The sequence below is a fragment of the Microtus ochrogaster genome, chromosome 7, assembly GCF_000317375.1.
Source record: "Microtus ochrogaster isolate Prairie Vole_2 chromosome 7, MicOch1.0, whole genome shotgun sequence".
NCBI classification, from domain to species: Eukaryota; Metazoa; Chordata; class Mammalia; order Rodentia; family Cricetidae; genus Microtus; species Microtus ochrogaster.
Window position 1 is genome coordinate 73,466,561 of NC_022014.1, and position 16,069 is coordinate 73,482,629.

The 16,069-nt window shown below is 41.8% G+C and overlaps 1 protein-coding gene across 1 annotated transcript in view; it reads left to right on the plus strand.

Moving 5' to 3' along the window:
* Positions 1-6,057, plus strand: part of Map2k6 (mitogen-activated protein kinase kinase 6) — a 126,559-nt gene extending 120,502 nt beyond the window's left edge. The window contains exon 12 of the mRNA XM_013347597.2: positions 5,219-6,057. Within this exon, the coding sequence (XP_013203051.2) occupies positions 5,219-5,296 (78 nt within the window). The 3' untranslated portion in view covers positions 5,297-6,057. The remainder of the gene's footprint in view (positions 1-5,218) is intronic.
* Positions 6,058-16,069: the final 10,012 nt, after the last annotated feature.

Below are 16,069 nucleotides of genomic sequence, written 5' to 3' on the forward strand. Positions count from 1 at the left end.
TCCCTCCCTCCCTCCCTCTCTCTCTCTCTCTCTCTCTCTCTCTCTCTCTCTCTCTCTCTCTTCTTTTGATGCAAACTCAGACTATGTCATCCTTCCCAGTACTGTTTTCCACTTTGGTAAACCTGGAAAACACTTATGTCCGTAATATTTACGTTTTCAAATTTGGAAGCTTCCCACGATAAATGTTTTGGATGTATGAGTTCAGAGACATCAGTGAGATAACTTACCAGCTATGTGGCCCATCAAGTTTTCAGAAACAACTGTGGGCGAATTAGATGAAGTTCTTTCTCCTTACCTTTTGCTGTCTTCATTTTGATAGAAAGAGGTAAATAAAATGCCTGCCTCTGTATTTACTGTTTGTCCTATCAGTAAAACATGGGCGAAAACAAACCCCCAGCACTGTTGCTCTGTGTAGTATTTCTACCAAAAGAGATGTTGAATATGCAATGAATATACTCGGGAGAGGAATACAAAATTTAGGCTCTATGTGAATTTGTGTTTACCACCTCCCCTCAGATCTATCCTGATGACTAAGGTTTGAATCTTAGCACTGGGAGGGAGATGTTCTAGTTTCATTTCTGATGCTATGATAAGCTATATCAACAACGAGCAACTCAGGAGAGGAAGGGTATTATTTTAGTTTATGGTTCTCGGCTATTCCACCACTGCCAGGAAGTCAGGACAGCAGTAGGTTAAGGCACAAGTCTTCATATCCCACTCATGGTTAAGAGCAGAGACAGAAAGAAGTACAAGTTGTCTGCCTGTTTGCATTTAGCTTGACTTCACTGCTCTGAAAACACTGCCTAGGACCCTCTGCCTAGGGAGTAGTGGCGCCCACAGTGAACTGGATCTTCTCATAGAACAAACTCATTTTAGGCAGTCTCTCACAGACATGCACACAGGCTAACCCAAGGCAGATAATTGTGATTCTCTTCTCAGATGGTTTTGGGTTAGGTCAAGTTGGCAGTAAATTGATAGCCATCATAGGAGAATTATGATGTTGTCCAATTCCGAGAGATGGAAGAACAAATTTGATTGAGATCTTTTATTAGTGGGCCTGCTAGCAGCTGTCACAATGTGCGCTCTTCCATCCTCCGCACAACCTCACCATCCGATCAGCTGAGTGCATGGCAGGAGTGCAGGCTCCTGTATCTCTTTTTTGAATAGTGGATTGAGGTAGCTGAGGCACAGAGAAAGAGCCATTTGGGAATATCCATGAGGGTCATAGAAGAGAGGATGGAAATAGTTTAGTGGTTGAGCTCTGCAGCTCCAGCTCCGGAGAGGTTGATGTCAACTTCAGGCCGCTGTGGATACGATACTCACATGAACTTTCCACCTCCCCGTACACATATCCACATAATTAAAAATAAGGTATTGGGAAAAAAAAACGTTATGAAAGGTGACCTGTGAGATTGTCTCAGGTATGCATTGCTTCAGGTCTGGGTGTCAGCTTTGGTTTATTTACACTGACCCATACTCTGATTGGAAGAACTGGAATCAGGCCAACTCCTTGGGCTTCCATTGTCCACCCTCAAAAGAGCAGTGTCCAGCAGTCAACCCTCAACAGCTTTTTAAAAACAGACATGCGATATTTGAGCATCAATAAGTTGAATGTTTGTTCTTGGGTTATTATTTTATAAAAGCAACTAATTGGAGGCCTTTCCCAGGCCTGACTGTCGTGAAAAGATAATTCCACATAAAGTGTGATAGACAGGGAGGATTTCCTGTAGAATTCTACAGAACTTCAAATCCCGATGTCTCTGCATTGTAACTCATTTCTAATATGAGAATATTTTCTCTGTAGTTCAGCTATTTACAGTGCAGAACATTTCTTTTTTTATCAAAGTGGCATCTTATCAAAAAATTTCATCAGAAAACATTTGAGGAAAAAAGTATTTCCTATACATCAGCATCTGGTGGTGATGTCTACCTTCCCGCTACAACCTAACAAACACTGAGGGGGGTTTTGGCATGTCTACTAATATAAGGTTGTGTGGGCAACATCCCCCTTTAAGGCATTAGCCTTTGTGGTACTGGAAATGGACGTGCCTTTTAAGACCATAACTGTTCCCTGCTTTCCTGTGGAATTGAGGTTTTTAAATGGAAACTCTGAGTCGGAACTCCCTGACTTCAGCACTAAGCAACACGTGTTGGGAGGCTATTGTTTCAATTTTAGGAATTTGTGAAGATATACGAAAGGGAAAAAAAGATCATTTTTTTTTCCAAATAAAGGAATATTGTTATCAAGACTCCAACTCAGATATGTACTTCTTACAGAATCCCTGATAGTTTTCACCCTAATTCAGATTGAGGACTAGACATACGTCAAGTCCATCTGATTTGCACATCTATTTGGACTTCTGCTTTGTAGCATTTGATTTCTACAGCAGATATCACCCAGTTCTTCTTTTTTGGTTAAAAAAGCCTTTACATTTAGTCTTTAGATTTAGTATTTTAGGTTAGCCTTGCAGTTGATGTTAACAATGAATGAACTAAGCTGAACGCAGTGATATTCAATCCATGAAAGCAAAAAGAGCATGTGCTGTGTTTCAATAAAACTTAATTTAAAAGTCAGAAACTATATTAGTAACTTCTCTATTTCTGTGATAAAGCACCATGACCAAGTCCACTTAGAGAAAGAAGGGTTTATTTGGGCAGATACTTCCAGAAGGGTAGAGCCCTTGATGACGGAGCTAACAAAGGTGTGGAAAGCTAAAGTCACATCTTGAAGTGCAAGCAGGAAGCAGAGAGAGCCAGCTCGGAATGGCATGAGTCTTTGAAACCACAAAGTTTCCCCACTGACACACTTCCTCCAACAAGGTCATGCCTCCTAAATCTACCCCAACAGCATCACCATCTTAAGACCAAGTATTTAAGCATCTGTGCTTATGGGAGACATTTCTCATTGAAATCCTTGCAGACAGGGAGTTAAATTTGGATTATGGGTTGTAGTTTGACTACTCCTGCCTTAAATGTTTACCTCCAGAAATAGTAAACTGGCTGCTTAGATGATATCCTGGCGAAGTGATTGTCTTCTTCAAATGTCTGAGAAAATTATTGACTCGAATTGCAACTTAAACAAGGGTAACTGAGTCTACAATCCTGGAGGTTGTGGTGTATACCTGGGATGTTTTGGAGGCCTAATAGGGATTGTGGCTTGCTTCTCTGCTTTTGGCAGCATGTCTATGAATCTTTTTGCTTCTTCATGGCACTGTAGGATCCCTAACTGTTACAGAGTCCTCTCTCTTCAGACTTGGCCCTTTTGGAGGGGGGACTTGAACTGGGGCTGTAGCCTGGAGATTGTTTTAAGACCCTATTTAGCCATCTTTTCGTTGCTGCCTTTTCTATCCTTAGTCTTTTCATTGCTTAGAGAAGTAATCAAGTTCTCAACACTCCTCAATCGCTAAGCCCCACACAAGGCTACGCACACCTTCCCTGTTGATTGGCTTGTCTGCTTGTTTTCTCACCCCTTGCCTCCTGGCCCTCACAGTATTTTCTTACTCTGGAATAAACGAAAAGATACCTAAAGAATTTGTTTTTAATTAAAGGTTTCAGATGATATGATTTATTTCATTCATGGACTCAAGCTCCATGGACTGAGCTAGTAACAGCGGAATAAGGGTCAAGGTGGGGCTGACAGCACGGGAATCTGGCAAACTGAGGTTTGGCATGTTCTGTTTTGATAGTCCAAAGCTTTTAAAGCACATTAAAAGATCCCCAAATGTCAAGAGGATGTGGGAAAGCTGATAGGTATAATGGTTAAAATAAAACAACAAAAACAGAACCGTGGTAAGTGTGCCATGTAAGTGGTCAGTAATTGAAAGTGGTGTCACTGGCTGGCGGATGGGAGAACTCGGAATGAAGGGCCTTGAATCTAGAGCTTCGCACTGGGTGTAAGGCTCTGAGCCAGCACTCAGCTCATATCCTCTAATGGGCAAAAACAGAAGATCTTTCCATGTTCTGAGTCACAGTGCTCAAAAGTGACCACCTACTTTCTTCTGGGTTTTATTTCTTTGTTCCTTCCCCCATGGCATTGTTTCCTAAAACTCGCATGGGTGGGCATTCAGTTCTCCACAAAGCTGACTCATGCAGCCTTCTACTGTCAGGTTTCAAGCAAATATAATTAGAAAACCTACTGGTAGGCAGAATGGAGGTTGCAAACTGAACCCCTCATCAGGGAAACAGTGAGTCATCTCATGTCTGCATGAGAAAAGACTCATGTTGATCCATTCAAACTAGAGTACTTACTCCCAGACTGTTGGAGACCTGGGCCTGGTAGAGAAGGTAGTGGGTGTGTGGTGTTGGTACCTGAAGGAATTGTCCTTTTGAGTTTGTTTGCTTAGTTTCTGTTCCCACTAGAAGAACTGATGAATATGATATAATGTATGTCTCGCCAACTGAAGATTGGCGGATTGTCCTGTACACAAAAAATAGCTTAATCATCTGACTTGCCTTGAAATATGTAGACTCTTGCATCTTGCCTTATTTTTTCTCCACAAAGTGTAAGACTTAATGTTGTAGTTTTCTCTCTTTAAGTTGACTTAATCTGAGTTGTATACAAAGAAGTTTCCTTTCCTTTTTTTAATCCAGTCTTTAATCTCTGGGTTGAATTTTCTCTGAACATACCAGTAGTCTGTCAGTCTGTGTTATTCTGTGAGTGAATCAAACCCCTCAAGACTGATGTAAATGGAGCTCTTAGCTGTGGGTGTGGCCTTGGAAAGTGGCCTTAGGTGTTTTATTTCAAACCAGTTTTCCAATGTCAAGGGCACGGATGTCTTCTTTGCTCATGTACTGTTCGGCAACATTGATATCTTGTTCTACCATCCTGTTCTTATTCCCTTGAAGTAGAAGAATCTAAGTCTATGAAGTTTTAATCATTTTGCTACTGCAGCTGTCTAAAATGACTTGGAAGATATGGTCTTATCCAATCTTTGTATTTCTGTATGAATGGAATTATGTAGCATACTTGTATAGGTTATTTAAACCAATAGATTATTTGTATTAGAAGCCTAGATGTATCAAAATTAGAGAAAGCAGAGAGATAACTTTAAGATATGCTCATCAATAGATATGTGCTTGATTTTACAAAAGATATAAAAAATCCGGCTTGCCTCGATAGAGATATTAACCTATTTATTAAGCAAATAGAGTAACTTGCTAATTTTGTACATTATCAATGTCAAGTATTAATGCCATGCATTTTTCTTCTCTTTTCCAGCAACACCCATTTTTCACCCTACACGAATCCAAAGTGACAGATGTGGCATCTTTTGTAAAACTGATACTTGGGGACTAAAAAGCCATGGACTTAACTGGTTGATCCTACTGTGGATTGGTGGGCTTACAGGGTGAAGTGAGTTCATTACAGCGCCAACAAGAAAGTCATCTTGAGATCATTGAACCCTGCTTTTCTGAGGGTTTTCTCTCCCTAATTTTTCTTTTTCTTCTCCAAAGGGGGCCTTGGAATCTCTAGTATAGAATGAACTCTCTAGATGGATGAAATATGATAAAGGCTTAGGACTTGAAAAGGTGATTAAATATTTAATGACGAGTCATACAAGTCCTCAAGCTTCTCAGATTTCTCGTGTTCTTTACAAAATGAGTGCATTGGCCCTGGTAACAAGGTGCTACAGTAGTGATGAAATTGTAAAGTAGATTTGTAGTGTATCCCACTTATTATTTTAATATTTATGTTTCAGTGCTTGGTTGGAAATATTCCATTTTATGCAAGAAGGGAGATACAGAAGCAAGGCTGACTTGGCAGTATTTATAGGGCTTTTATTTTTTAAGTTCAATCATGTCTGTGGTCCAGAGGAAGTTATTTAATATGCATCTTTAAAGAATATTATAAAAATCTCAAACAAAGGGGCTCTTCCTGTGCAGTGTGGCTTGCAGCTGCCGTGGCCGCTGCGCCAAAAGTTCAACTCAATCCTGGGTAACCACTTCATCTTTTGAATGAATTGTCAAAGTGTCTTGATCATATCCCAACCCCCAACTTTGGAAAACATGAAAGTCACTTGTATCATGGCTCAAAGAGTAAAAAACAAAGCAAAACAATGGTTCTCTTTAAATTTGTTGTATAGTTTTAGTGGAAAATGAAAATCATGGATAACGATGTGCTTTTTATCTTGACTTATCTTTCTCTCTCTCTCTCTCTGTGCGCATTCGTGTATATATGTGTGTGTTTGTGTGCGCGCACGTGTGTGTTTGTGTGTTCATTTGTTAAACCAAGTCCCACCAAGTAGCTTCTAGGAACACCTCTATTAGAAGGACACCAGTCAGTCATGAGAGGAGATTTGAGAACTCAGAGAGAAAGGAAGCTTTCTGATCTTGAGTCTCCTCCATGGATGTGCCCCCCCCTCCCCCCGGGCCCGGCCTTTGTAACTCATGAGCTACCTTGCTTTGCTTGCTTTCATAAGCCATACAGAAGCCTTATTACGCGACAGGCTGTGGGAGAAGAAGAAGAAAGACAGCGGTCCTTCAGAATACTGCCTCAGAACAGACTGCTGAGCTGTCATAGATTCAGGCCATGTCAGATGTTTCTATAGCACCAGGGAGGGGCCAGCTCCACTTTCAAATTCTACCAGATTGACCAAACAACCATCTCTTCCCTTGTGATGGGTTCTCTATGTTAAACTTCTGTGGCCCTGTAGGGTGAAGAAGTTTTATGAGTGGCAGGGAAAAGATAGACTTTTGCTAAATAGTGAGGAACCATTGCTTTGGGACTCAGTATTAATACAAGGGCATTATTAGAATATGAAGACAACAAGATGCTGATAAAAAGGGAAGAAGGAAAAATATGCCTTTTCGCCCTTCCCTGACCTCTTTGAATCCTCTTTCCCTTTTCCTCTAGATTTGGAAGCATAAACAGTTGGGTTTTCATTGTATTCTTTTTTTTTTTTTTCATCTTTGAGATTCTTGCACAGGGCACTTGTTTTGAGTGTGTCTGACACTTCCACATCTCTTCTGTATTCTGCTGTAGGGCAGACCCATTTGTCAGGGCTGGGGAGATGGCTGTCAGTAAGCACTTGCCTCTCAGATTTCTGGAACCTACAGAAGCCTGGTATGGTGGCCCAGCCGAGAATGTGGCCTAGGAGGTGGAAACGGGCAAATCTCTGGAAGCCTGTGTGACTCAGTGAGCCTGGGTTACATGCTGAGAGTCCAGATCAGTGAGAGATCCTGTCTCTCCCAAAAGGTGGAGTGCACCTGAGGAGAGATAACTGAGTCTGTTCTCTGGCCTTCACAAGTGTGTTGTACATAGGCACATTCTCTGCATCCCTTCAGACACACACCACACACCGTATTACCCCACCCCCACCCCATGATACCTGTTTGACTAAGCACAGTTCTCTTTGCTCTAAAGACATAGCCATTTTATTTATTTCTCGCTGGAAATGATCATGTTCATTCAACTCCCCACCCGCCTTTCCCAATCGGAAAGCTCCTCTCTCTGACATGGACAGAGACCACATGTGTTTTCCAGCTCCAGTCACATCTTATGAGAACAGAAAGTAATGGGGAACAGCCTGCGGAACCCCCTGATGACTTCTAGTGAAACTCTTGAAGTAAATCATCTCTTGGGTCTGGATCTGCTTGGTTTCACTTGGTTTCCTACTTTGAAATGCTTTTAACAAAGAGCATGGTTTTTGTACTTGTGCGCCTGTGTGGTCTGTGAGCCCAGGGCAGGAACTTGTAAAACACCGTAGTGGGAAGAGGAGCTGCTTTAAGCCTGGTATACTTTGGAGCCACTTAGGGGTCTGTATGAGTGCCAAAGTCCCGGGCCCAGAGACTTGGAGTTAATTGGTTCAGGTAGAGTCTGGGAATTAGTACTTTTTAAAAAAGAAGGAAAATTAAAAATAAAAAAAAGTAAAAGCCTTCATGAGTTTCCGATACACACCAGCCAGGGTTGAGGGCACTGGTGAAGTCAGAATGGCAGGGTCCCCTGAAATGGAGAAGAGTGTATATGGATGTCGTTAAAATGGATTGTTGTTTCAAGTTCTTGACTATCTTCTAAGCCTAACAAAAGTTTTTACACGCTTGCCAAAGTTTCCTTACTTATGGTGCCATTGGTGGGTTGTCTCAGTAACTTCCTTGGTGTTTGATGCTGTGGGCCAAGGTATTGGATACTTCAGTGTACCAAACAGTTTGAGCCGAGCTGCTTCATAGTAGCCCTTTAAGCCACGCCATTCAGATGTCAGCGTTTCTCCTGGCAAATCATAATATATTGCCATGTCTAGGAGTTATTTCAAGGCTTGTGGGTGCTGGTCATATGCTATGCTGAAATGTGCTCAGTCTTTGGCCAGTTTCAAAACTGAGCTCCCAATCATTCAGCCCCTCATATTGTTTTATTCTCTCTCTCTCGTTGACATTTTTGGTGTGTCTGCCTCTTTAATTATGAAATTAAAGATCAAAACCATTCTTTGCTATTCATCAGTAGACAGTGCCGGATATCGCAGTCTAGAAATGATGCCTCTGGAGCTGGGGAGATGGATCAGGAGGTAAAGGGTCTGTTGAGCAAGCGTGGAGCTTCAGGTTTAGATCCTGGGGATTTGTGCAAAACCCAAGCGTAGTGGTTTGTGCCTGTAACCCCAGTCTGAGGTAGGTCGAGGGTGGGGAGGGCAACCAGATGGATCCTGAAGCTCATTGGCCAGCCGGTCTAGCCAAATCTTTTAGCGTTGATTTTAGAGGAGGTCTTTGTCTCACACATACAAAAATAGTTGGTGAGAGATTGAAGAGACAGACCCGTGACATTGGCCTTTGGTTTCCATACACTCACATGCACGTTCACCTCCCACACACGAGCATACATCCACACCAACAAGCATACAGACGCACGTCACACAAAAGCAATATTTTAAAAAGAAAATATTTAAAAATGCTTTTAAAAATGCGATAGAAACAGACAGTGGTCTCTGCATTAGAGGCGGCAAGACAAGCGTTCTCCTTGATTCTCTTCAGGAACTTTAGTGCCTTATGTCACCACAGAGGAAGTCAAGAGGGCCTAAAATGTCATAGTTTAACTTCAAAATGTCTTAATGAAACCTGGGATTTCATTACTTCTGTTCAGAGGGGTCACCTCTGAGAGTATTTAGGAAGAACACCGTTTTTGTCCTCAAAGCACAATGAATATCTAGTTCTCAATTCCTATTAGAATGTGGGGGGGGGGGGTGTGTCGTTACTTTCTCTGACCTTGAAAATAAGATTTCTGTGTTCACTCAATTTATCACGTGGATGTTCTGCTAGTGAAGTGAATTTTTATCATACCAGGATTTTGTCAGAAAGTTTCTGATTTGAAGGGGATTTTCTGGCTCAAGGAACCCCCTGCTTTTATTGAGGCTTTGAGTGACTTGGATAAGTGTCACCTGCATGGTATTTTTTTTTTTAATTTTTCAGAAGGGACACTTTTCAATCAGGCCACTGAAAATAGATGTCAGGCTGAAAATGCCAGGGCAAACCTCTGAAGAGACAGCCACCAAACAAGATGAACGGACACGGTATTTCATTCTGGCCATGCTGTCGTCCTCTCTCCTCTGACCTCTGTTCATTTATAAGACTGTTGAGTGTCCTAGCAGCTAAAGACAGCCTTTGGTTCTCTGTGGCCTTAACTGGTTAAATGATAATTCTCTTGGAAATCTGTTTAAAACTGGAACCTTTTCAGTAGGAAAATGTACGTCATGTATGAACCATCATTTTGCAAGCCTTTCTTGGTTGGGGAGGGATGAAAGTTTGTGGACCTCTTAGATCAATAGACTGCAATAGAATATAGATTAATCAACACTATGGAATGTAGACTGTGTCATCCTTGATTAATTGGCATGGTTTCTATAAAGACCAAGATAATAAATATTTTTAGCTTTCTGTTTCATGGGCTTTTTTTTTTTTTAAATCTTCTCAGCTCTTCTGTTGAAATCTAAAACCATCAGAAAACAATGCCTAAATGAACAAGCCTGGTGGTTATGTTACAATAAAAACTTAGAAAGCCAAGCATGGGTTGTCCTTAGCTGACAAGGCTGTGGTTTGTCAACGCCCGTCTTAGACCGTCAAACATAAAATTCTAATTGGTAAACTCAGTGAATAGAGTTTTCAACTCCATATTTGGCTTAGTGGTGAGGCCTATTAGGAAGCTAAATATAGGCAAATAAAAATCAGAAAGAATGGGGAATTTTTTAGTTCCATGAATGTCATCTGTTTGTTTCTCCAGGTAAGTATTTATTACCCCAGAAGGTGATGGAACAGTTTTGTCTAGGTTATGATATCCTTTGCATTACTATGTAATTGGCATCATGACTGTTTAGTTTGGAAGAGGCACATTCTTGATATTAACTGTGTCTTTGGAACTTAGCTTCTTTGCATTTTCTTTTTCTCTGCAGTGGAATGTGCGTGCAATGGAGAGTCACAAACCCAAACACCACTTGTTGTGTTTCTCTCTTCCCAGAACGACAGTGCACTTGTGAGACCAGACTTAGCTTTAGAAGCAGAAGGCAGATATGATTGTTTTATTTTACTTTTAATCTCTCTCTCTCTCTCTCTCTCTCTCTCTCTCTCTCTCTCTCTCTCTCTCTCTCTTTCTATCTCTCTGTCTGTGTGTGCATGCATGTCCATGTGGATTAGATCCCTGGAGCTGGAGTTATAGGAAGATATGAGTTGTTTGATGTGGGTGCTGGGAACTAAACTCAGGCCCTCTTGGAGATCAGTAAGTGCTCTTAACCTCTAAGCCATCTGTCTATCCTATTTTATCTTTTGGTGTCTATGAGACAGGATCTCACCTATCCCAGACCGACCTCAAACTTGCTATATAGTTGAGGAGGATCTTGAACTTTCAACCTTATTGCCTCCATCTCCCAAGTGCTGGGATTACAGGTGTGCACCACCACACCTTGTTTTATGTGGTGCTGAGAAGCGAACCCAGGGCTTCATGCATGGTAGACAATCACTCTACCATCTGGGCCACATCTCCAGTCCCATTCTGCTATGGGACAATGGTTTTCCCCTGTCAAGGTTTGTTTCTTGTACTTGTTTAATAAAATGCTCATTGGCCAGTAGCCAGGCAGGAAGTATAGGCAGGGCAACGAGGCAGGAAGTAGAGGTCGGGCAATGAGAATAGGAGAATTCTGGGAAGAGAAAGAGTCAGTCTGTAGTCATCCCCCCGACAGAGAGGAAGCCAGACACAGAGCAAGCAAGATGTTACTGCCTTGCCGAAAAAGGTACCAAGCCATGTGGCTAACACAGACAAGTATTATGAGCTAATATAGGTTATAAGAGTTAATAAGAAGCCTGAGCAACTAGGCCAATCACTCAGTCATTATCATTCGTACCTACTTGGCTACATCTCCAGTCTAGCGTCTTCAGAAATGTGTCCACCTTATCTATTGGCTTCTTTGTTTGTTCAGTCCCCCAAGTAATTTGGAGTCGTTTAGGATCCATAGTCCTTTTCTCTGGCTATCTTCTAGGGCTCTCGTTTGCACTGTGATCCAATTCATGCTGTCTGCTTTGAGGTTTGCCTCTGAACTTTGCCAGGGCACTCCCATTGATACCTTGCTGACTCAAGGGGCTTTTAGTACATTGCTGATTCAAGGGATCCGTACAAAATGCTGCATTTCCGATAGGATTTTTCTTGGGTTGCCAGCCCCCATGCGTTTCTAAACCTCAGAGCTTGTGGGTCTGTGTGCACCCAGAAAGCCGTGTCATCATCTGCCTCTGTCAGTGTTTGTACACTTCTCTCTAAGACAACTGTGGTGCAAGGACCTCTGCTCTTTCCTTTATCCGCTTTCCGAACACGACACATTTTAAAGCTAGTAGCATCTCTATTGTCTGCACAGCATCCACGTTATCTACATTATCCTCATAACAAATCACACTTAGAAAAACACACGAGACTCCTTAAGAGTGCATATTGAAGTGTTTGATGACGTAGTCTACCTAAAAGAGTGTTTTTCATTCACCAGGGGAAAAGGAAACTTGAGTTCTAGAACCTTCAAAACACAGTTACCTTCCCATGGGAAGAATCTTACCACCAAATCCAGAGACCTTTCCCCGAGGCTTCGCTGTTGACGGCCATGCAGATCTCATCATCCCACACAGGTCCTTTGGAGACAGGCATGATTGTGGTTTACGTTTGCAGTCCCTGACCCAAACTTCACTTCTCAGGTATAGTTCCCACAGAAATGTCTTCCTACTAAAAACAAGGGGGAGTCTAGTTAAAGAGAGACAGAAATCAAGTTCAAGGACTTCGTAGTAGGGATTTTTTTGTTTTATTTGTATTTTAATGCAGATATGCTAAAAGAATTTACATATATTCAGGGACTGAAGAGATGGCTTAGTGTTAGAGAACCTCACGTTCCCTGCACCTATGTGTTGGCTCACAACTGTCTCTAGCTCTAGTTCCTGGGGATCTGATGCTTTTCTGGACTCCTCAGGCACCTGCATACATATGCTGCATATAACTCATGCAAGTATACACACATACACACTAAAACCAACAACAACAACAACAAAAAAAAACCCAGTCAAATGTTTAAAACCATTTACATATATTTAGCCTGCTCTTGGGATTCTGAGAAATTTTTGACCATGGTTTGTTTCTTTATTTGAGCTAAGCAACTGGGCCCCCTTTTCTCTTGAGAGTTTAGTTAGAGTTTTGGAGATCTGCACTGGATTTCTTTCTGACCCTTGTCAATATTGGCAGTTGAGGAATGATCTCAACATACTCCATGCTTCCCCACAGGTTATACTGTGCATTTCTGAGGTTCAGGGTCTCGGTCCAGAAATCAAGCTTTTGTGGGATGGAGAGCAAGGACAGCTGTATGCACTAACTTGTTCCTGAATGTGTGAAACCATTTCCTGTGTCACCTGTAAACTGAGCTTTGACCAGGCTGCCAACCATTTTCTTGTGTCTTTTTCAGTCATGTCTTGCTGGTCTCCCTTGGTGTGTCGTAGACGACCTAGGCTGGCTTAATACTTGTGTGGGTGATTTCACACAGCCAAAGTCAGTAACAATTATTAAACAATGAGCTCCAACATTCTAACTTCTTAAAAATATCCCAGAGAACTTTTTGCTAGCTTACAAAGTAACAGGTAATGCTTGCGGCATTTTGAAACTTTGAAACATTCTGTGTTTTCCCCAGAACTTCTGCTCGATCCGTTTCTCCTAACTCTGTTCCCCATCTTTGCTTAAACCCTTCTACTCCCAGTATTTTGCCTTCCATTTTCATAGTATTTGTTTTCTGTTACCCTGGCTACCGCTCTTCCTTAAAGCCTTTTTTTTTCTTGCCCCTCTTGCGCCCATTGCTAGTTTCCTAGCACCTGCACACACCCGCTCCCTCATTCATACACACACAGACAAATGAGCAGCTATGATGCACATACGAGAGAGGTCATGAGGCGTTTGTCTTCCTGTGCCTGTGGACTTTATGGGAGATTCACTTATTTGTAAATATAATTATTTCTTTCCCCGTGTCACACACCAGTTTTACTTGTAAACGGTGTGTATTCTAAAGGAAGCTCTCGGGCCAAAGCAAACAAGGCTTGATGTAAAAACAAAGTTCATATGGATAACCGTTTCTTGGTACCCAAAATATTTTGAAAGGAGACAATAGATGGATGTCCATCCATCCTTCAAAACTCCTTATTCTAGCTCGTATAATTGGAGTGGGGAGAGTTTAGAGTAGAAGGCGGTTGTGGGTCCCCTCTTAGACATCTTCATCCTTGCTGCCGTGTGCACCATGCTGCTGATCATCCTGGGGGTAGAACCATCCCTTTTCTCTGTGGGTTCCAGGGTCTTTTTCTTTATAAACTAGGCAGGCTGAACTGTGGAAGGTAGAATTTATTAAGAGTTTTGTTCAGGAAGGACTACATGGAATGTTTCCTTTGAGGTAAGTGTTAAATCTAAGTTCCAACCCTGTAATCTCACCTACAGAGGTGAAGGACCTGGGGCTATAGACTTCACCTTGAAAACAAGTCAAGCTGATATTTTTCCCAAACCAGAAACATCCCTCATCACTGTATGGTGAAAGGAAAGTTAGGAATATCAAGTGATAATTTCTGTCAAGCTTTGGAGTTGTATTTTGCATTGTCCATCTTGTCCAACAATGCACTATTCTATCCTTGCCTCTTGTCCGAGGCAGCCCAATACATTCTTATGTTAGCTTAGCTTTTTTATCATCCACATTGTATATGGTGGATTTTTTTTCTGATTTTAACTTAAAAGCTTGTTATAAGTGGTAATGTTATCTCAGAAATCCTAAAATCAAGGCAATAAATAACTCATGTGCAGGACATGAGGTAGATATAAACATCGCTGCAGATATATAATAGATGTTAATAAAAGTTCCAGGGGTGTACCTAGTTGAAGGATAATGTGGCCTTAACTAAGTCATGTGTGTTTGTAGCATTTGGAATACCCAAATAGCCTGGGTCTCATTCTGGAAAAATCCATCATTATCTGCAAGTACCATTAATGAGGGCTGTATAATAGCCTGGATCACTGACCTCTGTGGTCATAAAGCCAATAATAACAATAATTTGCCAAAGGTGGGGTGGTTTTGTCTTATGCTTATGTATAGGTTATGGTATGATGGGATGTCCATCACCAGATCTTGTGAAGTTTGTAGCATCATCTTCCACTTTATTTCTGATCTAAGAGCATATTAAGAGTGTGTTTTTGGTATGCTATGAAGTATGGTTTTGAATTCATTCTTTTGGCCAAGACAATGGCAGAGATGATAGATAGGTCAGTGGTTGTTATGTGGCTCTCGGCTCCCTTTTTACCACCTCCAAAGGAAAGTGAAACTGCGCAATTAAGTCAAACTCGAACTTCTGTGCTGAGGAGGAGCATCCCCTCTGATTTCCTATCTCAGGATGTTCTTCAGTTCCACACTGGTGCCAAGGGGGAAGTCTTGAGTTGCCAACACTGTAACTTTTTCTGGGTGTGTGCGTGCGTGCATGTGTGTGTGTTCACACTGTGTGTGTGTTGTGTTCAGTGTCTTGTCAATCTGTGAACTGACTCGGACATTGGAGAAGACAGAGATGAAGGCAAAACCACTTCATTCTGTCAAAATGCTAACAATGCTTCCATAGATGGGACATATGATGTCAGCCCTCAGGAGGGATGTTCTTGAATGAAATGGTGTGTTATCTCATAAAAAACTGTACAACCAATAAAAGACATTACAGAATTGCATTGGGTCAGTATCTTCCTTGAACTGCTCATGGTATGTGTTCTAGGAATGCTGTATTTAGGAGAAGACCCTCTAGGTGGACTGCAGATATAGCTCAGGCTTAAGCCCCCTGTCTATCCTGAGCAAGGCTCTGGGTGTGAGCCCCACTCCAGCAAAAACGCAAAACCAAGCAAGACCTTTGAGGTGCAAGTACTGCCTTCATGATTTAGCTCCACCCCCATTTTTCTGTTCTTACCACCGCATTCTCGTTTGGTTTTTGTTTCTCTGATTATCACCATGATCAGAAGCAATGCAGGGAAGGAGAAATTCCATTTGGCTGATACTTTCTGGTCGCAGTTCATCACTGAAGGAAGTCAGGGCCGAGATTGAAGGCAGAAACCATGGAGAAATTCTGCTCACCCGCTTGCTCACTGGCTCAGCTAGATTTCTGATACAGCCTAGGAAATGGCGCCACCCACAGTGATCTGGGCCCTCCTACAGCAATCATAAATCGATGATCTCTCACATTCGTGGCTACAGATCAATCTGATCTGTGAAATTCATCAGCTAGTGTTACCTCCTTCCAGGTAACTCTTGATCATAAAGATTAGCCAGGACACATGCCACTCCACAAGTAGAACAAAACCAAGCACAGCTATACAACAGGACCAAATCTTTACAGCTCAAGAGAAAAAAAGAAAGCATTCCATTCCTAATGTACGTTAGACTCAATATTCTTGTAGCAGCCTTGTTTAGAAGGGAAGGCCAAGGTCTCATGATTAAAATCAGATGGCTTAAATGGAAAGACCAAGACCTTCTTGCTTGGTTGGCTTCATAGTTCAACCAATCATTCAAGTTTTCCTTAATACTTTTCGTGTCATATTAGAATATTTCTGTTGTGAGATATAGCAGTG